Source organism: Falco cherrug, chromosome 8 (genome assembly GCF_023634085.1).
Source record: "Falco cherrug isolate bFalChe1 chromosome 8, bFalChe1.pri, whole genome shotgun sequence".
In the NCBI taxonomy this organism is placed as follows: domain Eukaryota; kingdom Metazoa; phylum Chordata; class Aves; order Falconiformes; family Falconidae; genus Falco; species Falco cherrug.
Genome location: NC_073704.1, coordinates 43419301 through 43442970, shown reverse-complemented (window position 1 = coordinate 43442970; position 23670 = coordinate 43419301). Strand labels below are relative to the sequence as shown.

Sequence of the window (23670 nt, the reverse complement as noted above, 5' to 3'; positions counted from 1 at the left end):
TGCAGGGCTGCTTTCAATCCATTCATCCCCCATTCTGAACTGCTACTGGGGATTGTCCTGGCGGTTTACTTGAAAAAGTCTTTCCATGATGAGGCATCATCTGGAGTCATGTTGTCAGACTTTCTGTAGGCATGTGGCAAATGAAAATTCTTAGGGGAGACTTGAAGGAAGGTCATGGGGTAGCTTTGCAGGATTTACCTTAACATTTTATGTGGCACCCCTCTGCAAAACCATATGTCAGATATATTGCTTCCAGCCACTATGCTGTTAACAGTAAATGGAAAAAATCTTCCTATCATACCTAATGGGAAGTTTCACTACTAAAGGAACCTGTCAAAGAGGTTGGAAAGAAAAGGTCCATTCCTTATCCTGATAAGCCTCCTAGTTTATGTAGTCACTGAGGATCTGTGCACTAAAGCTTTACTTTAAAGTAAAAGTTCAAGTATTTTCATTTACCATTATAATTGTATCTCAAACTTTAGCAAATATGTTATAGAAAAATTGTGAAAAGCCATTCTAAAATCTAAAAGTTTAGTATTTTGTATTTTTATTCATGTATACATTAGTGCGTGTATACATACATATAAAAATAAATAAATTTTATTTTCATTGTAAAATATAAGACACATCAAGTACGTTACCTATTAAATACAAAATTTCATCCTGTATGACAAGACTCTGATTTTGGAATTATTTTCACATGGATAGACCCTATTGACTTCAGAAAAATCCTCAGAGTAAAATCCTCAGTAGAAGAAGAAATGGATAAATAGCAGAGATTTGCAAGGTTCAGATATACAGGCTAAAGGAAAAAGCATATTGAAAGCAAAGATAAAATTAAATTTTTGGGGGTTAATTTTGGAAATTGAACCTATCTCTCCTCATTCTTCTCCTCATTCTTTTCTTAAATGTGAGGAACATGATTAATTTGGTGAAGATGAGTTGTCCGAGGAGGTACCTCAGGTACCTACTTTCTCTCACAGTAGTTCTACATATATCTATGTATATTTATATGCTTTATATAAAGTGGGTTTTAAGAGTGTAGAAAATATCAGATTATGTTGCTAAATTAAACTTGGGGTTTCCAGAGAATACTCTAAGGCTTCCAAATGTTGCCGCAAACTTTTTTTTTAGAAACCCAACATAATAATTACTCTTTTTTTATCTAGGTACCACCAAGTTTAACCTTTTTAAGTAAATGGGTTATCTCTGCTTATTCACTGGTCTCTGTTACATTTTTCTGTGGTTATAACAGATTAAGACATCCCAGCCAAAGAAAAATAGTGCTTCTTCCTGTTACTTTAAAGCATTCCTTATTCTCTCCATCTATTCATTAAGTGAGGTGGTTCATTCTCCCTGGTTGTTTCTGCACTGTGTTTGTTACTGCTTTCTGTACATCAGTATACACTTTTGCATTTTTCATCCTGTGTTTCCATGCTTTTTGTTGTCAACCCTCTTCTCTCATTTTATAATGTGAGAAAGAAAGGGTGCAAAAAAGATTAAATGGATTTGGTTTTTGATCGTATGTCTTATCCTTACTACACTGTACTGGGGAATAAAGCTGGCATAGTGAAAGCAGGGTTTCAAAAGCCAGTGGTGAGTGAGAGCTGTCAAACAGATACAACAAACTAATTTCACTGAGTAGTTTAAGGAAATTACAGTGCTGACATAGACCAAAGAAAACCTGTCAGATATTGCAATTTTGAGTGCCATACCCAGATAGGGTTGCTACCCCTGGATACCTGTGCCACTATTCAGAACAAGTGGTGTGAGGTATCCATGTTAGTGAAATGATTTAGGAACTCCTTCAGATGAGGAATCAGAAGTTAAGAGTGGCATGGCTAAAAGCTGACTGTAGCATGAGGACTTTGTCAATGCATGCATTGACATGGTGTAGGTTGCATGTAGAATGCTTCTAAAACCATTGACGCTAGGTCTGTACAGAGGTCTCTGGAGCAGCTGCAACAGGTGCTGCTGGGAGAGGCTTAGATCTTTATCTCCTCTGGAAGATGACAGCATCCCACCTTTGTTCTGACACTTACCTGCATGATAGTATGCTATCCTGGAATTAACTGAGGATCTCTAATGCTGGAGCATTACGCTGTCATGCTTTTTGAAGATCATGAGGTTCACAAGCACCATGCCGAGAAGCTGTAATTAATGGCTTCTAGCAATAGTTAACGTCATTTAGTAGTACTAGTAACAGTTCCTGATTCTTTTCTAATGAATAAGACAAGATGCATCTGCTAACATACCTCCCAGGCCTTTGCCTGCAGGGAGCCTGAATTAAAAATGTTACGGCATTGCTCTGAAGCTCCTGCTGCGCCCTGCTGCTCATGTGTGTGGACATTGATGTTGCTGCCTGAAATGACTCCTAGCGGACCAGAAGCGATTGCAAGCCTTTGGGAGCAGTAATGAAGGAGTAATAGGCTTAGGAGGAAGAACTGAATGAGCGGCTTTTTCAGAGGGTTTGGCAACAGAGCTTTTACTACTTTGAGCGTGGAATTACATTCCGTGATCTCTGCTTGTAATAAAAATAAATATGGAATTACATTCCATGATCTCTGTTGGAAGAAATCTCAAAAAAAAAGGAAAAAAATGTTCACATAAAATCTTGCTGACTTAGGGATGGGAACTTTAAATTTGGATTGATGGGACTAAAAGCACACAGATGAACAAAGCCACCTGAAAGTGTAAAAACTGGGAGAAAGGAGATTATTCATACTAAGCTCATAGAGGAGATCAAATGGAAGAAATTAGTGGATCAAACTACAGAACATTTTTTGTGTAAGGTATATAGAGAATAAAAAAGTAGTCATAACACAAGATCAAAGCTATAACCTGGTTAGCATTACACTGATTTGATGGAATAATTTGCGTGTTGAAAAAATGAGTGGCCAAAAAAAGCAGGATTAACAAGTAGGAGGAAAGTAGGAAGCCTTCCTCTAGGTAGCTGGTGTACCCTCTCAAGTTCAGACAGTGGCAACTGCAAGGGATTGCCTGTGGAAACTGTGGATGGTGATTACAGGGGAAGAAAGATGAGATTCTGTTTTGATGGGAGTCTGGCGCAGGCCAATAAGCTAGGAAAAAAGGTTGATTAATATTAGGCAGCTATGTATCTGAGGTTACCTTGAGAGTGTTTCTCTTTTTGTCTTGACAAATCTTGTTCAGATAGGATTTACAGGCTTGGTTTTCTGGATTCATTCTGATACGGCTGCTGGTGTTCTCAGTCCTTGGCTCACTGAGTTTTAAGTGTATGTGTATATGTAATGTTTGTGGTTAAAGTGACCATGTAATGGTGGAAGTGATCATTTTCAGGAAGTTGGTGAAGGGGAAGAGAAAGGTCGTGGATTTAGGAACTTGAACGTAAGCCCAAAGGACTCCTCTGGTAAACTCGAAGTAACTTGTTTGGGGAATATGACAATCTCTCAAAGAACTTGCAATGATCCTTTTACGAAGTTTATCTTCACTGTGTGGTGAAAGACCAGCTTGGTTAAATCTTTATTGACATCAAATGCTTCTTCAGGAAACCTGCTTCCTCGGGGTTTGTTTGGACAACAGTCTTTCAATACTGTCACGATCTTTCAAATACTGATGATAGGACTGCAGAAAGTGGACATTATAATCCCTACTGCTGGCAGCAGACACCAAGTATGATGTTTCCCTTGCAAATTAGTGCCTTTCTCTCTTTATGAGGATGTACATTGGGGGCCGACAGAAGTTTAACAGATCAATTACGCTGTTCCTATGGCTGGAGATTCAATGGGAAATGTACCTGCAACTCATTCTGTTTACATATAATTAGTAGCTTATATACCTTTTAGAAAAAAATTACTTCTTTTGCTCAATCTATAGAATACAATATATACTGAGGTAATTTTCCAATTTGTGAAATAAGAATGCATATATTACAACTTACGTATTTCTGTACTAGAAATTACTAAAATTCCAGTAAACTCAGTTTGAAGTGAATTATTCTTTAAGTTTCCATATAAAAAACCTATTTAATATAAACTCTTTTTAAATAGACACATGATTAATGTTTCTTATATGATTTGTACTAGCTTATGTTTGTTTCAAATTCTTATTCACCAACACACAATTTCTTTGTTACGGAAACTTCTAATGCTTAAAATACACTGTTTCTAATTTCTATCTATAATACTTTCATTTTATGACTCACACTTAAAATATTTCTCCAGTATTTGAAATGACTGTATGTGTTTTATGTGATAACTAGGAAATCTGGTGTTTCCTATGAGGAATGGTCTTTGCAGCCAGAAGTATAAACCTGTTGACTACAAACATCTACATGAACTTGCTGCAGAAGAAAAGTTGACATCTGCAAAAATTCAATTAAAGGTATGATTTTTATATTATTTGTAATGTGAATGATGTTAAAATTCAGTGATCATATTTCTTTTCACTGCCCCAAGGAATCTGAGAACGGGTAGGGATAAATTGCTGTAACAGTGTTTAGCAAAGGGGGCCAAAAGATGAGAGTCTATCACAGTCAGCCATATTGTGATTTGGACACATTAATGTCAAAGTGTGGAATTTCTTTGAATCAGAGATGCAAAATATGTGTGGGATCTGCTTCCCAAAAAGACAGGAAAAGTTTGTATTTGAGCGCTTTGAGGAAATTCAGCCAGACTCATTACATAAACCATTCAAACTATGGGGGGTAATGAAGAATTTACAAGGATAAATGGGAAGCGGGGGTTCATCCAGAACAAAACAAAACAAAAAAAATAGGAAGTGAGGATTTCCAAAAGTCAGGTGGAACTTCAGTGCTGCACAAACACAGCTCTTCTGCATCCAGAGGTACCTCGGTTTGAGAAACAGCTTAGCTTTCATGTGACTTATTTAGCTGCTGGACCTCAGGGTGGAGGCGTTCCAGTGCCTTTGTGGCACACATCTGCAACTGGGATGATGTCAGCGCTTGTAGACCTGAGCTGGCTGCTGAGACTTGGTTGCATTGCAGGTTCCAGTACATTGGCCAGCCACTGTGCATCACCATGTAATTAGCAATCAAGCTAGGCAGTGTGAGTTCAGAGACCTACAGTATTGGGGAAATCACAGTGGCTTTGACAGCAGCCAGACCTCATTGGGTAAAACCAGTCTGGTTAAATTGGGGTAGCTTTTAAAAGATGATGTGCTTGGGTATCTTTGTATCTCGCTTCCTTGTGTGTTCTCTATGAATTACGGTATTGCCTGACTTGTCAGTCTCAGTTGCATACAACATTGGAGAGCTGATGATTTTTTATTATTATTATTTTTATTAGTTTTTTAAAAAATATGTGCCATTTTGAGCAGGTAGTTCTGATTGCTTCCAACTTTACCTACAAAACAACACAGAATATTTTTGTGAACAAGCTCCTTAAACAGCAAACCCAAATATATGAGAAGACTGCGGCTCATCTTCACTTCCATCCAGCTGTACATTAAAAAGTTTGCTTAGGATTTTTCAATGAGCAGAAAATAACGTATTTTAATCTCAACATGTTAATCTCTTGAGAAGAGAAATTCTTTGAAGCCTATTTATGAGTTTAGGTTTTTTCCATACAGCTTATCATCATGCTATGTTTATTAAGCCACAACATAATTTGAAGTGTTGCACTTCTGGTTTTTAATGGGACAGCCAAGACATAAGTGTTCTTTTACACTGAGTTGTGCGTAGGTACTTGTGTATTGCAACCAGCTGGGGCAGGGTTGGCAAGCGAAGGTGGTTAGGAATAAACAGGTCTTGGGTTTAGCTGTGGATGGTCCAGAAGCATTCTTTGGATTTATATTTTTAAGAGCGTCCCTTTAAAAAAATGTGCTTTCTTTGAAGGAAAGTATATGTCAAACTGCCACAAATGCAGATGTCCAAGAAGTCTCCAACCTCTCTGGAGTGTGTGTGACTGGCTCTGTATGTTTTCCTTTTCATTTGAGTGGAAATAGTGTAAAACTTTGGTTAGTAACACTGTGGAGGGTAACTCCTTGTGAGAATGGAACTGCTTTGAGTGTGTAACTGTTTCACTGATGAGTGTCACGTGTTTAAAAAAAATAAGTGGAATTCACAGGAGGAAGTGATTTCTGGAGAAATTGACACTGATAGACATTCAGCTGAGGGAGTTCCTTTAGGCTGAGAAACAAAACAGAACAGGAAAAAAATTACCGATTTGATACAGACCCCTCCAGCAGTAACATTATTTGAATGCTGTTTCAGAAAACTGCAAATCCAGCATAAGGATAATACAGCTTGGTATGCTTAACCTGTGCTGACCTGGCAATTTATTATCTCACCAGTCCTTGGCCATTCCTCTGAACAGTTGCAATTTGTGGATGGCTTTTGGGATGAAAGACTGCTGAAGAGTATAGAAACTGCAAAATGCAGTGACTAAAGTTTTCTTGTGTAGATAACTAAGGGACCTGATCAGATGATGTCTTTGACATGTATAAAACATTTAGTTCTTTGAACAGAAGTTATTAAATACATTGGTTAGCAACATAATATAATTTTCTTTTTGTTCTGATGCTGTTTCTTAAATCTTAGTAAATGGAATATGCACAGTGCCAACAAGCATAAGTTACTTACACACTACTGTTCGGAAGGCCTTGCAACAGCAAAGGGGGTTGCTTGTGCACCCCCTGTCTTTGTATTTAAAATAGAAAACGGTGACAGTGAATGAGAGAAAAAACATATATACTTTATAGTATTGCTTCCTTTATTGCATGTAAGTATAATATATCAAAAACTCTGGCAGAATTCATAGATTTGCAGTACAAAATTACTGAACTCATTCAAGCTTTAAACTAATTTTTCGTCATCTATCTTTTGATATTTCACATTTTCAATGTTTTCCAACTGAGTAGGTAGTAAAATATATATGCTGAAAGCTCCACAGAGAATAGAATGTGTTCCCACCTACCACTTTTTTGTTGCTGATTCAGGCTATCCAAATTTTGAAGTGCTGGATTACTCCTCCGTTGAGGTAGAACCAAAACAGCAAATGATAACCAGTTGTTGACCATTTAAGAAAGAAAAATACAGCATATACAGAAACAAAGCTAGTATTGCAGCAGTCATACATAAATGTCATTGCTGTTGCTATAAAATAATTTCAAGAGCATATTAAACTTCATGTACAGATCTACTTCAACTTTTGTTTCACTTCAGTTTTAGAATTGATTTAAAGATGTATGTATTTTCAGATTACTTTAAATACAGTATTCTGTTTGCTGAAGTCTGGGTTTAAGCACCTAATGGTAATCATGAAGAAGCTATAAATAACTTAAAACATGAAAATACGTAAGCAATAAAAATAAGGAGACATTATCTTTGCTGCAAAAGCATTGTAACGTACTGATTGAAAGCATAAACCAGGTGTTTTCAAACTCTCTTATAGTACAGCCACATATGCAGCTTCCTATAAACACCTTTTTTCTCATTCACAGTGACATAATCTCTGCACAGCATCTATTGCAACTTCTTACCCAAATAATACTGCTGAAAGCAGGTTTGCTGCCGAAGTGCCGTGGGTTAACCACATTCTAGTTGTGGTTCTTCCTTATGTGACTATCTAGAAACCAGATATATTAAACTCAGATTCATTTGAGAGATGTTTCGTGTTTCAAAATTTTAGGTATTTTGTTTTAAAGTAAGATTTTAGCTTTATTGGTGGGTGAATGAGAGGCTGTGATTCAAGAAGTGGGATTCTTGCTTACCTGTGCGTGAGTGCAGCAAAGAAAAGTTCTACAACTTTCCTCTCTGAGAACGGACTGGTATCGCTGCCCAGCTGGGGGATGGATCCGTAGGGGTTTGCGCTCTGTGGTTTTATGCAGGGGAACGCAGAGTGGGTGATGTGTGTGGTTTTGTCCAGCTTTCACCAGACAAGAATGTTAACTAAGCATTTTAAGCAGAGCAGATTACTTCCACCTGAGGCGAGTAGGAAACCAGCATTTTTGACTCAGAGCATCGTTTCTTTCCTGAACTAGATGTGGAGCGAGATCTTTATCATTTTTCCCTGTTATGAGCTAGGACAAGAGTTTCCAATTTTTTTTTTTTATTGTCTTGCTACCATCCTGCAGTAGAATAATGTATCTGCATGAAGGGAGAAAAAAAAAGAAGAGGGATGTGAACTGTGGGAGCCTCTGGAATCAGAAGGGGTTTTGCAGCGCTATAAAAATTTGGCTGGGGCAGGGATGAGGTCAGGTGTTGTGGAGGAAGATGGTGGCAAGGCAGCAAAAAGAGGAGTGGGAAAGGAGCCAATTCTAAACTGAAATGCTGCTTTGTCCAGAGTATCCACTGAGAGGCCAGGAGACAGTCATGGTGGCAGGAGGATGAGAGATAACTGACTTGTCTGTCTCAGGGGCTTCTGACAGCCACAGGTGACTTCTGATCCTTTTTCCTTCATTGCTGGTTGGCCAGAGTCATCTGGCTACCACTTCATCAACCTTTCCCTGATGGATTTTCCTCTAGTTCAAGCAGTAATTAATCTACCTTCTATTTTACCTGAAGTTGGAAGCAATGTTTTCATGAAGCTCTCGGACAGTTTCAGAGCACCTTTAATTGGATAAATTTTGAAAAGCTATCTTTTTTAGTAATCGGTTTTTGAAATTCTTCTTCTTGAAAGACAGAGTTTCACTCTTTTATATTCCTACCTGTAAGAAAGTGTATTTTTCTTTCTCCTGCTCATCTTCCCCCTTTCACCTCCTGTGAAATAGGGATGGGAAAGAACAGGAGAAAAAAAGGAAAGAAGAAAATGAACTGCATTTTTTTCACTTTCTCCTCTAATTTAATTGTGATTTGAAACAGAATAGTTTTTTTTCCCCATGAAAATTGGTTACATTTGAACCTGTTCTTTAGAAAAACACAGTTTTGAAAAAAGGTTCGCCATTCTGTAATTTAAAAGTTTCTAGATGAGGGCATTTGATGAGGCTATTAAACAGATTCAAAATATTGTATTGATACAAAAAGCTATGTTTTTTTCCTGCAGATTAAAAAAATTGAGCAAGTTTCAAAAATTAACAAAGAGCAAATGCTACTGAAACAGCATCGGCAAGTATGGTGGCAAGAGCATAAAAGGCTGAGTGAGAACAGGTAAGAGCTGAGGAATCTTAATTAGTCATTGTTAAAGAAACACTTCAGTAGACGGAGATTCTGGTGTGGCACACTTGATTCAAGTGACATTAAGAGGAAAATATTAAAATACCTGAACCGAAGATAATTTTTTGTGCAGGGCATGAAACCTTGTGATCTACATTGAAAGGGAACATTTACATGACAAGACATAAAGGGTGGTGAGAAGAATGGAGTTGATGCTTGTTCTGTATGTACCTCTGCATGACGATCTAAACATAGCTGTTTAGTTGACCTACCAACATCTCAAAAGCATTTATTTGTAAGAGTATCAGAAGTATTCAGATGCTTTTTCATTCCTTCAGAGTCTGTCTCTAGATGTGCATATTGAGTTCACGCTTATAACTGGGAACATTAATAGTGTTCTTGTCTATTAGCTTGTGTATTGTATGTACAGCAGGTCAGTGATATCACCTTTAATCTTAATGAGCTCAGAGGTTGGCTTCCATACTGCCTTCGTGTTCAAGTCTGCACTTCATACCTTCCCAGGCAAAAAATCCCCCTTTTTACTTAGTTATTAGAGTATTTGAGGCTTATCATTCTTGAAAACTTAATGAATAAGAAATTAAAGCTTCTGTAAAACTCATATTCATACCTTTCAGGCAAAAAGCAGAAGCAGAAATGAAGACTTTTCTTGATGAGGAAAGCCATAAGCACAACTTTTTTTTGGATATGAGGGACTTGGGTGAGAATTCTGTATTCGTTTCTTGATTATGTATTGTAGTCAAAATTATCTTAAATATTTGAGTTTTTAAATCTGTGGCCTGACAGATTTAGGTTTAGAAAGCACAGTGCTGTGTAATATTTTGTGTTTGAGAAAGCTTTGTGTTTCATTTGGATGTAGAACATAAATTATCGAAGGAGCGGGATACATACCAAAGAGATACTGTAGTTCCTGTCTGGCAACTAAAAGAGCATTTGAAATTCAGGCTGTCTGAAGTGCAGCGTTGCCTCTCAGAAGAATCTTGTCTGAAATCTAAGATCGATCCGGTTGAGGTGTTACAGCAGGTTGGTATTTTAACTTTTATTTTTACAATTTATTATCACCGTATTTTTAGCATATTCATGTATTTTTGTGTAATACTTTGAGGCAATAACTCACATTCAGAGTATCCAGTAATCTCTGTACTTGCTGTAGTGTAAATCTGCTTCACTAAAATCTGTAAAAGCATAGCAGTATAGAACTGGAAATCAGGGTTTTTGTTTCTGAATAAGAGCTTTCATACTGTAAAAAAATAAAGTAGTAACAGTAACATATTTCATGAAATAGATCAAATTTGTGAAGAAGCAACAGAAGGCAATTTTGGAATTCCTTATCCTTGAAAGTCTGGCTTTGGAAAAAGAGCTTGAAGACTATATAACAAAAGTAAGCTTTTCTTATATGTTTAATTGGTAATTTTGCAGAGAGAAAATATAATGCAGAGTACTCTGCTCAGTAGCATTTTTTTCATCACAGGTATTAGTGCATTCTTTTGAAGAGGAAGAAGGACTTTTCCTTGAAGTTCCTTCAGCACTACTGTCTCTGGAATGCCCCTACCCTGATTTGAAGGCCTTAGTTATTAATGAATACCGAAAGCTTGCAAGTGGGTACTGGTCTAAGCTTCAAGAGATTGATCAACAGTTAAAAGTTTTATATAGGTAATGACATCTGTTTCTGGATTTTGTTTGTTGGATACAAAATAAGTAACTGTAATGTATTTTGTAATCCTGCAGTTGCCTTTACCATTAGCATTGGTTATATTTGATGTGGAACAGAGGATAGTTGAAGAGGATAGTTGACATATTGCCCAGCTCTCTGGGGTTAAATAGTTGGTAACTGTTTACACAGCTGAGAGAACTGAGGCAGTCCTTCAAAAGCTCTCATCTGAAATAGTAAGCAAAATGTTTTGTGGATCAAAGAACAACAGTCTGGTATGCATCAAATGTCCTCTTCACATGCTTTTGTATGAATAGAAATGATTCTTTCTGGTGGTAATTACACTATCAAATTTATGTCAGAGTACAGTCTTTGAGAGAGATCTAGAATGTATTTGCCTGTAAAGCAGATAAATAGGTCCCATCTTTTCACAGATTTTAGATTACTGCAGTAAATTCTCATCACAAAGAAATTTTAAAAATGTATGTCGTTCTGATTCGGAGTAAAGGAAAGGAAAGTTTTCTTTCTAAAATGAAAGAAAAACTAAATGAAAAAGTTTACAGAAAGAACATAAATATTCAGAACGATCTAGAAATGTTACGTACCTATATATAAATAATATTAATCTTAGCTTTTCTGCGGAGGCTAACTTGAGTCCAGGAGATACTGAGTTGCAGGTACTGGACCAGCCTTGACTTCTTTTTGCCATCTGCTGGTATTCCTCTGGCTTAGAATGGCATCAGGTTTTAAGAAGACTGGGAATAGGAAGGTCAATGAAATTGAAGCCTGGGCGGAAGAAACCAGGGAGAGCAGGAAAGTCCCTAAGTTTCTGTGGTAAAACAATCACACGCTGCTGCTAAATCTCCCTCTTTTTCTATATACACCTACAGTGCACCTATAGTACAATACTTGAATTTTCTGCCATTGCTGCTGAAATAGTTTGGGGGTGCTTAAACCAGTTTAAGATGTTGGATCCCATAGAAAGTAACGATATAATCTACTTATCTTTTTTGTAAATTGTACAGATACTCTGTAGGTGGTTCTTCTGTTAACTCAAACCTATTATTACTGTAATGTCCTAGCTATTATAATGTGATACTAATTAAAAATTGTTCTGCTCTTACCCATATTTATAGCATTTTATTAAGCAGCAAGTGGCAAATTTACAGTAGTTCCTTTGCTGTTGTCTCTGATATTTTGTTACAGTTGCTGTTATGGAAGAAGTTTTAACAACCTCTATGAGAAAATCTGTGACAAATACTGAATCATTATGTATGTACATAGTCCTAGTGGTTTTGATTAAAACAGTATTAAAGTTTATGGTCAACACAATTTTGGTGAAAATTTACACTTTTAAATTCTTGATCCACACAGCATGTGTGCTTCTGAATAATAGACAAACATCTATATAGGCAACAGAATCTATGGAAGCAGCTAAAAATCTAGCATGATATTTTCATTGACCATATGCTAGGTTTGAATTTAGGTCCTGACCTAGCTAATTTTGTACTGATAGTTAAGTAACATCAAGACTTAAGGATAAAATACCATATTTGTAAGGGAAATAAATCGTCTGTAGTCACGAAAACTTAGGCAGTGGTACTTTGAAGGAATTAAGTTATGAAATGTAAATGGGGAAAAAGAAATGGATGTAGCTGGAAGAAATGCTGGTGGTAGTGGCAGTGATAGCAATCTGCTGGTGGAATATCAGGGTAGGTTGTGTAGGACAATTTACCCAATTTGGATCAGTGGATGCCAGTATTGTTAGCTGGGAATGTATGAAATCATAAATAAACCATCAGCAATTATCTTGGGTATTTTGTTTAAAGCCAAATTGTGGGGTTTTTTGTTTTTGCCTTCTGGTCTCCAAATCTTTAATCTATTGCTCATTTATGTTTCTGTGATTTTATCCACAACAGTGTTAAAAATGTATTTTCAATGAAAAAAAAGCAAGACTTTGCTCTTGTAGCATTGCCTACTTCTGAGATCTGGGTTTTGTAAGAGACATAACACTCTTTGTCACTTCTTACATATATATGGCTAATTTACATTAAAATATTGTATGAGTTTGCAGAGATACAGCCTTGTGATTTAAGTATTCTGTAATTCATCAAGATAACTTTGATCCAACTAACAGAGATAATACTGTCAAAAATTGAGTGACAGGCTTTTGCCCTTGGTATGTATCTACTGTACTGATTAATACAGCCTTAGTGAAGCCTTTGCAATTACTGTCATTGCTCTATACCCAAAGATACCAATACATTTTTTTCTCATTTTTGTAATTTGAGAAGTTGTTCAGTAGAACAATATGATTATATGATAACTTAGTCACTTCATCTGAGCATTACTTCTCTGTTGATACTCATCTCTCATCATATGCCTGAATGTACACTAAAGAAACCCTAAGATAACCCTAGTCTTCTGGTGTTAACACATCTCATTGTTTAACTGTTCAGACTGTCAGGAATAAAAAAATTTGGAAAATGTGCATAGGTTTTCCAAAGAAGAAAAATGAGAATAAGGTAATATTCTGGTACGATATATTCTTTATGTGCTTTTCAGTCCTACTAGAATGCTCATTACAGTGTTACTGCTTTTAGAAACTGGAGCACTAATATAGGATTATAATGTTTTATAATCTAAATTCACTTTTTATACTGCTGCTAAAACACAAATTTCTGTCTTGTCCCACAGATTGTGGACTTGGAACTGATGTGTTTATTGTAGCTGGTAATTCTCTAAGCACTGTTATATTTTGCCACAATTTCCAAGCATGTCTGAATTATTTAAATAATTGAAGGATGAATGGAGTATTGCATATTCAGCACTGTAGCCTCTGCAGCATCCTTTCAAATGAATGGGGTATTAGGACCAAGTCAAGTAAATTTAGTTCCTCTTTTCAGGCCTATTACCAGGATGTTTCTGGTACAACAATCCGCAATGACATAATTAATAGTCAGGTGAACATCTCACTTGATGGTATTGTTGCATTCTGTGTATCTGCAGATTCAACAAGACTGCAGTGCAGCGAGGATACATTGCTATTGCAAAGAATATGTGGGGATTATAGGGTGGAGAGGGTAGCTTCCCTTCAGAGTTGTTTATATTCTTCACAAAGTGTAAAGCCACGGATTAATGCTGGGTAAATCTGTTTCAAAGGAAGCAGCTGCCTCAGGGTTGTTGAATGTAAGACAATTGGTGTCTCAGTTCTGAAACAAAATAAAGATTGTACTGTTTTCTAGCAGGATGATACATACAAGTAAAGCAAGCACTACATTTAAAATTTGGGTCATGTATTCAGCCTTGTAAAAGTTTGTCAATATCTTCACACTGGAGAAGCCTGCTATTAGCTTAAATATTAATGTAAAACGTGTTGGCACTTTTCAGACTTGTTTTAGATGAGATCTTCCTTTCTGGAATTTTACAAAAGTTTAAGTGAGTTGACATCTTGAATTCATCAGGCAGGATATTTTGAAATTCTCCATGCATTTAATAGTTACAAATACGCTGGGCTTGGATCATGCAGCCTTTTTTTTTTTTTTTTTTTGGGGGGGGGGGCTCTTTGTCTATGAACAGCTGACAAAATCTCAGCACAGCTGACACATTTTGGCAGAGCTCACAAACCAAGGCATTGGCAGTTTGTCCCTACTTAAAATAAACTACTTGTAGCTGTAGCTGATCGCTCCCCAGAGTATCTTTCACAAACCTTAATTTCTTCATTTTATTCCTGAGTAGAGATGCACTGTTATCTGGCTGTCAGAGGAATATGCAAGTCAGAGGGAACCCTGGGAGACAGGTGACATGCAGGAGGCAGAAACTGATGCAGCAACTGGTGCATCTGTCCTTGTGTGCTGAGAGGCAGAGGAGATCCCCAGACTGGCCTTCAGACCACAGAATCTGTGGGTTTCCTTGCTCTCAAGTTCATGGTGTAATGGTTCCTGACCAAGATGTCTTACCTCTGCCTTACTCTTCTGGTAGACCGAAGACCCATATTTGTTCCTGTATGGTCAGAAACACCTAAGGTAGATTTTGCAAAAGAAAATCTCAGCTCTTAAAACTGTCTTGTTACTGTCACTGAAATAATGTGTTCAAATGGCACCGTACTAAGGTGTATCAGGACTCGCAGAAGAGGATTACTGATTTCTTTCAGAAATTACATGAGGTAGTTTAAAATCCAGCAGTCAGAAACTAGTAAACACTCTTAGGATGGCTGGTACTCCCTCTGAGTAAAGGCTAGCAGGGGTTTATGGTTGTTCTTCTAATAAAAAAATATTGGGGCTGGAAAGACAAGAATGCTAGGTGTTATCTGAAGAAAAAAATCTTTTTTTGTACTTGCTTAGTTCAGCATCGGTAGGAGCAGTAGCAGTGAAGAATATTTAAATCGTAGCGAAAAATAATTTTGTCCATTAAAGCTATTCTTCAGAAAGCCTATAGCTCAATATCAAATTATAACACAGAGATTCTAAAATTAATAGATGAACTGATTTCATAGAAAAGCTCCCTCTAGAGAAAAGGGAGGAGTTTAAAACATTAATTTCTGAGGATCAATTGCAAGAATTTCTTCTTAGATGCAGTAAATGCTGCAGAAGTAGCACATCTTAACAGTACCAACTCTGTGTCAAAGCTCAGGGACTCTTGTCTTTGGAGAACTGTGTCTGCTGTTCAAGCCCTGAAGCTTGAAGGTTAGAAGATACTACTGCAACTGTGCCCTCCTTGAAGGATTCCTTAGCCCAGTTTCACTTTCTGGGGCGCTATTTCCTCTTTAGACTTAGCATGCGAAAAAACCCTCAGCTCAGACATCTATATTCATTGTCTGTCATGGGAAATTTAAGCAATCACCTATAAAGAAACACTTGGATTTCTATTCTGCTTTTGCTAAAGTAATTTCACTTTTTATGTTGTCTCCGACATTTGCTTGATAGCTGTCAGTTGCTGCAAATAAACTTTTTGCAGGAGCTAGATCTTGTCTCTGCCATGTTTCAAAGCCACCTCCATTTCTTTTCATGATGGCTGGATTTAATAGCAAACAGCTGGGTCCTAGAAATAGTTTGTCAGGTATTTTATACAGTTTATAAGAAGATAAAGGAAAATAGGTGGGAAGTATGAATATCTCTGTCATCTAAGCTTGTAGAGGGAAAGCTGCCTCCTTCTTCAAGTTTATTAATTTTAGCCTACTGATGAGTCTCCAAGTCAGGATTATTACTATAGTGTTCCTAGTTCTAAATCTGTACCTGCACAAGTGGTGGAGAGCTTTTCCATATGAGCTTGCACTGCTGTGCTGTAATACATCCCCACACAGCGAGTGTTTGAAGTCTTGTGCAATTGGGAAGTCAAAATGTGCAAAAGGTAAGGTAAGGTATGGCATACTGGTACTTTGTATACCCCGCTCACCGCTGCTGGGAGTGCTCACGGCAAGCTGCCTGGCTGGTGTTCTTTTCATGAGAAGTTAGGTTGTTGCTGGTTTTTATTAGCTACATTTTGTGAATTATTCCAGAGCTGTCAATAAATGCAGACTGTGCACCCTTCCCTCACACGTAAAAGCAAAGACTGAAGTGTCAGTGTCCACTCTTTGTCCTGTCCTGTCATTCTGCTACCTCTGGACAACTTAGTCTTTTTTAAAGTTAATTAATATAAAGTTAATAAAAGTTACTTTCATTTTGCTCCACTGATAAACAGATAAGCTACTCAAAGGCACTACCACAGAGGGCCAGCTGAAAGTTAGTGGTTAGTATTTTCTTGCAAAACACCCTCTCATGACTGGGATCTCTGTATATGATACAAACGTTATTACTGCAGAGCTGTCTTTTGATGTGTTTGTGGCACTAATGGCCATGACAATGTTACTGAGTTTATTGAAGGAGGTAGGATGTGATTTCTCCTTACCTGGCCATCTTCACTGTGATGCTGTTTGCATAAAAGACAAGAGTAACTTTCAACATTTATTCAAAGAAAAGCAAAATACAGAAAAAATGTACACACAGAGCGCGAGAAACAAGGCATTTGTTACTAGGCAAGAGTAATTACAATGTTTCCTCCTATTTGGTGATCATCAAGGTCCCACCATTCTGATCCTGGAATAATGATTCTGCACTGAAAACATTATCGTAAATGAAGAATCATTTTTGTTTCATGCAAGTCAGAAGATGAAGAATTGAAGTGGGGAGGAAAGAACCTCTGATCACTAGCTGTCTCCAGAAAGATGGGTGAAGGTTAATTCCCTCTTAAGACCATAAGGGTAAAGATAAAGCCCAGTAGTCTCCCTGAAGAAAAGTATAAAATAAATGCCTTTAGGTAGGTGAAGATAAGTGAATCTCTGTCCACATTTGTGCCAGAAGTGCCAGTAGAGAGGAGAAAAAGGTGCAGTGCTTGTCATCGAGAGATCGGGTTCCCTTGCCTGACTTTGAAAACGGTTTGTTGAAACGGGACGTTGTGTCTTTGCATTCTTGTGATCGGTCTGTAGGTGAAGCTTTCCATTTCTTAAAATCACAGTTCTAGGGACATCTTCTTGTTCCTTGCTTTGGTGTCCCAAAATTTTGTACAACAGTGGTAATACACTGTGGTTTTACTGTACAATGTTTTTTAAAGAGAAGTTGTATTAAACTGGATTAGATAATTTTTTTTTAATACTTCTTTGCTCTTCTCTTTTTAGAGATAATGATAGGTCATATAAAATTTAGTTTAATATTAATTACATATAAGCATCTCACAAAAAATCTCCTTTTTTAAGTACCTGGTATTTCTGTCTGCCTAAGGATAAAGTTCTAATACCTTACTGAATGCAGTGCTATTAAATACCGAGGCACCGCTGCTGGCTCAGAAGTCTGAGAGCTGTGAGTTTGTGGGGGGTAGAGCCATATGACTGCCACCTTTTAATTTTCCCTAGGCTTTCAGTCACTTTTGAAAAGAGATCAATGGGATAGAAAGACCTTTTGGTCTGACTCGGTGTTGCTGCTCATACGTTAATGCTGACAATGAAAGCCTGACGTTAATCCCTTCAAGGCCAAGAGTTCAGATTGAGGGTAAAATCTAATCTACTAAATCCAAACCTGTGGTACTGTTTTAGTTCGGTGTTTCTTGCGGCTCCAGTTTTCTGAAATACATGAATGCATACTGATTACTACACCTTCTATTTTAAAAAATTCTGAATTTTAATGCCTTGCTGATGAGTTTTTGGCTGTCAGAAGTTTGTTTTTAAACTAGCTCCTCATTTAGCTGCATACAGGTGTTATCACTTCATTTTGATCATTTATTTAGTGCTTGGTGGTAGAGACTGATCATCTTTTTCACATTGCATTTTCTGCATGGTGTGACTATTCATTAGTGTAATGCATTTAAGAAACACAGTATCATTATGCAATAAAAAGCCAGGTTAGAAAAGGAGCAATTTGCTTGAATGATGGCACAATAAATGTTCACATTAGAAAAGCAATATAGTTTTGCTTTGTTTGATTGTAGTAAATTAAATTTCTCTGCTCTGGTCCAACATCCAGTTTGGAGGTTCAGGATTGCGAGCCCACTGAAAGGTTAGGCCTTTAAAAATAAACTAGAACCAAACACCTCCTTTTCAAATGTTCAGTTATGCTAGGGCTGATTGTTTTGTGTTTCTGTAGGAACACTGAATGGACAGAAGAAGTTCAGTGGGTTTTTCAGACTGTTATCAATCAGTATCCAGGCAATCTCCAGAATAGGAGGACTTTGTACCTGGATGTGCTGCAGAGATACCTTCCTCACAAATCCAGGCATGAGCTGGTCAGTGTTGTTTTAAATGTTAGATCAATTATATAAATTCTTACATTAATCAAGTAGCAAACATTTGTATTAAAGAACATTTATCAAAGTTTTTTATTTTAAAATGTCTTAATTATGAATTTTATTCTGCGCAGTGAAGAAGGGATGTCCTGGTTTTCAAAATCAGTGAACTTGAAAACCTATGGTTTCTTCAAAATAAACACTGTGGAGATTTTATAGTTCTGCATACTCTTACAGCTAAATTCACAAAATAAGTTTGTTACTGTTGCTTTTGCTGTACGGTTTTATAGTTATGTCATGTTATTCTGCTCCTCTTGGTGGTTTTATTTTTTATGAGGATGTATAGCATTGTCATGCTATCTAGGAATAGTTATTTTAATTGGTCTGTGGCACATATGTAGCAGGAAGAGTGAAGAGTTATCTCCCGCTCTCGGGGAGAGGCTATTTTTGTATGCATAATGCCTTTCAAATTGATTGCTGATTCCTTTTACGCTCCACAGTGAATAAGCACATAGCAGCTAATAGAGAAACCTGTTTCAAGGCCAGAACACCTCAGGATGTAATAAGTAAAGTAGGCATCTTTTTTTAACTCTGCATGTATTTTTAGACCATCTGCTTCCTTGTGTTTGAGGGGTACCTAGTGCAAAGGAGTCACAGTGAAGTGGTACTAACAATTAGCATAGTTTCACCAGAAATAAAGTTCTTGTGGGTTTCAGAGCTTTTGCTCATGAGAACTGGGCTAAGTAATTATGTGCTTTGTACAGTGCAGGTATATTTTAAGGATAGCCATTATTAATGGGTCTCCCTAATTCTTTGAAGGTTCATTTAAAATGTAAATTTCTAAATTCAAAAAAATCATAGTTCAGCATTGAATTGGTATCTCTTAGTATGTATACTAGCATGACAAATACAGAAATGTTAACACGGTACTAAGAATCTATTCTTAAAATGTTTGTGTTACATTAGAATCCTAAACTCAGAGTCGCTATGCCTTCTTCCCTCTGAAGATGAATGGATCAATGGACAAGCACTGACGTATCCAGTAGCAGCTCATCAGAGTGCTCTCACCTTTTAGATGTGCAAACTCTTTGTTCCCTTTCTTGCTTATAAGTGTCTTAGCTTTAGGTGCTTGCCAGCAAGGCTGACCTTGAGTTTGTGGCAGCAGCAACGGCAATGTGAACTTTCAATGTGGTGGCCTATGTGCATTTGACCAAAATGAAGCTCCAGGGGTAGTGGTACCACTTTATCTTCATCCAACTATGAACTGATAGGAATATCTGTGAGCTAGGGGCCAGATGAGTCAGCATCCCCCTGTCCCCTGTCAAAAGTCTGGAAATTAACATGAGGGATGGTCCCCTTGACACTTGTGAGGAGACAGCCATCTCTAGAATCCCCTTCATCCCTGTAACTTCTAGGTTTTGGGGATATAGAACAGGTCCAAGACTCTACTGCCTCAGTCTACACAGCCTTACCTGTTACTGCTTCTGTCAAAGTCTTAAGGCTTTAATGTCCTCAGGAGCCTAACCAAAGAAGGTGTATTTCAAACTAAACACTCACCATTTTCGGTAGGTGGTGACATTGGTGGTGGCAGTATGCTGCTTGGCAAGCTAAAAATCTATTTCCACATTTCCTGTTAGAAAAGAAAAAGTGAAGCTAATTCTCATCTGAACTGCATTTGTACAATTGCTTTAATTGGTGTTCTGTTTTTCTATAGATCATAATTGGCTATGAAGAGCCTCATCTTGCTAAAAGTGCTCAATATCTCTGAAGATGTGTTGAAGGAACCTACTTGCATTTTATGTACTTTAGGGCAGGAAGGAACCATTGCATGCCATTTATTTGTATTGCAAAAGCGTAGTTCAGAAGAGGACAGTGGGACATCAGGATACTGAAGTGCCATGCAGTACAGGCAAAATGGGGAAAGGCTGGAGTGGTATCACTACAAGCACTGGGAGACTGCAGCATACCTAGCACTTGACAGAATACTTTTGGGCCCTAAATTGTGGATTCCATATATTGGTGATATAATAGTTAAATCAGTTGTATTCAAGGTTTGCAAAAATGTCTACAATTATTTTATTTTATTAATGCATAGTTTTTAAAACTTTCTGAAATGCTTTGCTTTTTTAGGTTGCTCATGAGAAAGCTTGGGATCATTACCATTTCATTAGGAATCAGCGCAGAGTCTTGATATTAAATTGGGCTCAGGCTAGGAAAGCCTTTTTGCTTAAGGCAGTGACGACTGTTGCTGAAGCCTGTGCTGCTCGTGAGGCAGAAGTAACGTTGGCTAATACCAGGCAAAAGCAACAAGAGATTTGTGCTGATCTGAAAGCAAAGGTAGGTTCAGTTATAAATCAGTGTTTTACTGGTAAATTCAAAATGAAGTTACAGTGTTCAAGTGAAGAAAAACTAACTGAAACTAGCTGTCGTAATCCTGTTTTTACTGGCCTGATTTGTTTTGGGCACTTAGGGGAAAAAAGCAAACTATAATCTGTTGGTAGAGATCATTATGTTTGTGAAGCTTGACTTGCAAATGATTTTGAAGATACTCTGTTTCATTACCAATAAGGATCCTTGTTATTGTTTCAACTAGCTCTTGAACTTTTTTTGATGAAGAATTTCATTACCTAGCACACTTCAGGCCTTACTGTGAATTTTATACTGTGGGTATAATCTCTGTATAACTGCGATCACATTTATTTCGGTGGATTTTGAGCACCATTGAAGAGGTTGAATGGCATTTCAGTATTGGAAGAACAAGATTTGTTCTGCAGTGTACAATATGAGAGGGCATAAGCAAGCCACAGGAGTAAAGGTCTGGCATCATATTCCTTGGGTTCCTTTGTAACATTGGCAAGTCACAAAATATTTCTGTTTCTGTTTCTTCCTCATCAAAATTGGATTGATATAAATACTGTCTGAGGCTTAGTTCATAATTGCTTTTAACACGAGAATCCTCATAAGTGGAAGCAATATGTTCCATTCATCATCACCACCATTGTTTTTTTAGATTAATGCTAGTCTATTTTCAGAGAAGTAATGAATATGTCTTCCCTTCTGTTTATTTTTAAGAATGCTTTCTAAGACCTGAAAAAACGGATCCCATAACTTATTTGCCTTTGTTATGGAGTGTTGCAATATTCTGAAAAGCAATTTACTGTGTTAAGTGGTGAAAAAAGATAAAAATACCGGGGGGGGGGGGGGGGGGGGGGGAAGGGGGGGGGGGGTGTTTAGGTAAGAGAATAGAGTAAAATAGGAGGAGCCTGGATGCAAAAGGAAACTGTTATGATGTTGATGCCTAAGGCATTTGTAAGGGAAATCACATTTCTGGGCATGAAAGGCATGTCAAGATTTGTTTAAACTGCTCTCTGTGATTTTCCACTTGCATAGAAATTAACATCTGAAAGCCCACACTTTGTGTTATTCTCACCTTACCAGCGTTATCTCGGGTGAACCCTTACTTTTCAGCAAAACACTAAACAACTGATCTTGACTTTCTACAAGTTGAAAACCACAGTAAAAACTGTACTGTGATGAAGTTTTTTGATGTTGATGCCAGTTTTTCACTGTAGTAGTGATACAAAAAAAACTCTCCTGTCTCCTGTTCCTGGAGCCATCTGATATAGAAAGGTTTGAATCTAAACTTTAGGGTTAGAAACTGTCTGGGCTTGACTGAGTGGGGAGTACACCATTTTAACTCTCGTGTCAGGCTTCCTTGGAGCCAAGTGGAGTAAGAAGCAGCTCTCTGGAGCTGGGGGGTTGGTTGTTTTGTGGGTTTTTTTTTTTACCTAGGCCTTCCTTTCTGGAATTGCTGCGTGTCTCTTATCTGAACAGTTAGAGGTGTAAGGGCCATTTATTCCAGAACTGTGAATTTATGAGCCAGTCTTTTTTTTCCTTCTTTTTTCTTTTTTCTTTCCCACAAAATGTAAAAAGCAAGTGTTGGAGTACTTAGGTTGTCTCCATGTAGCTTAAGATTCTCAGTGATGCACTGAACATTGCCTGAAAGTTTTTTGGATTCTGACCTCCTGTTTCCAGTAACCTGGAACTGTTTGAAACTTAAACCTATTAGGCCTACACTTTTGAAGGGTTGCTTTCAAAGGTGTCTTTGTTAAAATGTTGAACGTTTGAACAAAAACAATTCATCTGTTTCCCAGAAAAGAGGAAAGAGAAAGATACGTTTCATTTTTTTTCATTAGAGGGGGATATCGTTGTGACCTTGTTTTGATCAGCTCAACAGCTGAAAGGGCTAGAGGACGGAAGCTGAAATCGGGCAAGGAGCTAGCTGTTTTTCAAAGAAATTATTCTGAATGTATCCATTGTATCCATCCAAATTTTTGTTCAGATTTGATGCGTGTATGCATTTGAAAACTCATGCTTTACTCAGTTCTAGTTCATTTTACAGACTTGTCTTTCTACTCTTCTCAAGTGTGCAACTACAGAATGCCACACTGTGGAAAGCAGCTGTGGGGCAACTATCAGATAAAAAGTAACTCTCAGCCTAGTAAGTTAATTTACACTGATAAAACCCCATCCTGACAAGGATCCATAAGATGGGATAAAAAGTGAATCTGTTGCTAAGGGAATGAGTGCAGAGCTGGAAATCAGGGATTAGGGCTGTTCTACCACTTTTTCTTTTTGACCATTAATTGACTGACTTTTTTGCATTTCATTAGGTTTAGCATAAGGAAATCTTACCTGTATCGCTTCACCAGAGGGAAAATGTAGTTGCTGTAATGATTGAGCTGTGCAGTAAACTCTAGGTATGCTTGTGAAGAGTTTGTACCCTGAATGCGAGCCATACAGATCTCCTTCATTACGCCAGCAGGCTGCAGAGAAGGTCGTAGCATTTATATGCTTTATTTACATCATTATATTTACATCAGCTGTAAAATGAAGTTATGGCACACACACATTGTGTATATGTAAGCTGTGTGTATATAGATGTAAGCAGTTCTAGAAATGCAAAGGGTTGTTAGACCCATTTTGCAGACAATATGCAGAAATATATTAAAATCAAAATGGGCTGTTTAAGCAGCTGTTAATGGCAGTGGGAGAAGACTAGACCCAATATGATAGCTTCCAGTCAGTAAACCATTTAGCCCATTTTACTTATTTTAAAAGGAATGTCTTTTCTATCAATTTCTGTGCTTCTTCGTGG

At 37.4% G+C, this 23670-nt stretch overlaps 1 protein-coding gene across 3 annotated transcripts in view; it reads left to right on the top strand.

The window, feature by feature from the left end:
- CCDC148 (coiled-coil domain containing 148) overlaps positions 1 to 23670 on the top strand; it is a 78260-nt gene that overhangs the window by 19438 nt on the left and 35152 nt on the right. Inside the window, exons 1-9 of one of the 3 annotated variants that reach the window (XM_027807449.2) lie at positions 4346 to 4362; positions 8982 to 9085; positions 9225 to 9314; positions 9727 to 9809; positions 9969 to 10132; positions 10395 to 10490; positions 10581 to 10762; positions 18374 to 18512; positions 20643 to 20849. In XM_027807449.2, coding sequence (XP_027663250.1) covers positions 9295 to 9314; positions 9727 to 9809; positions 9969 to 10132; positions 10395 to 10490; positions 10581 to 10762; positions 18374 to 18512; positions 20643 to 20849 — 891 coding nt within the window. In that variant the 5' untranslated portion in view covers positions 4346 to 4362; positions 8982 to 9085; positions 9225 to 9294. Of the gene's footprint in view, positions 1 to 4240; positions 4363 to 8981; positions 9086 to 9224; positions 9315 to 9726; positions 9810 to 9968; positions 10133 to 10394; positions 10491 to 10580; positions 10763 to 18373; positions 18513 to 20642; positions 20850 to 23670 lie in introns of those variants that run through there. The other 2 variants (XM_055719150.1, XM_055719151.1) reach the window with 2 other exon arrangements.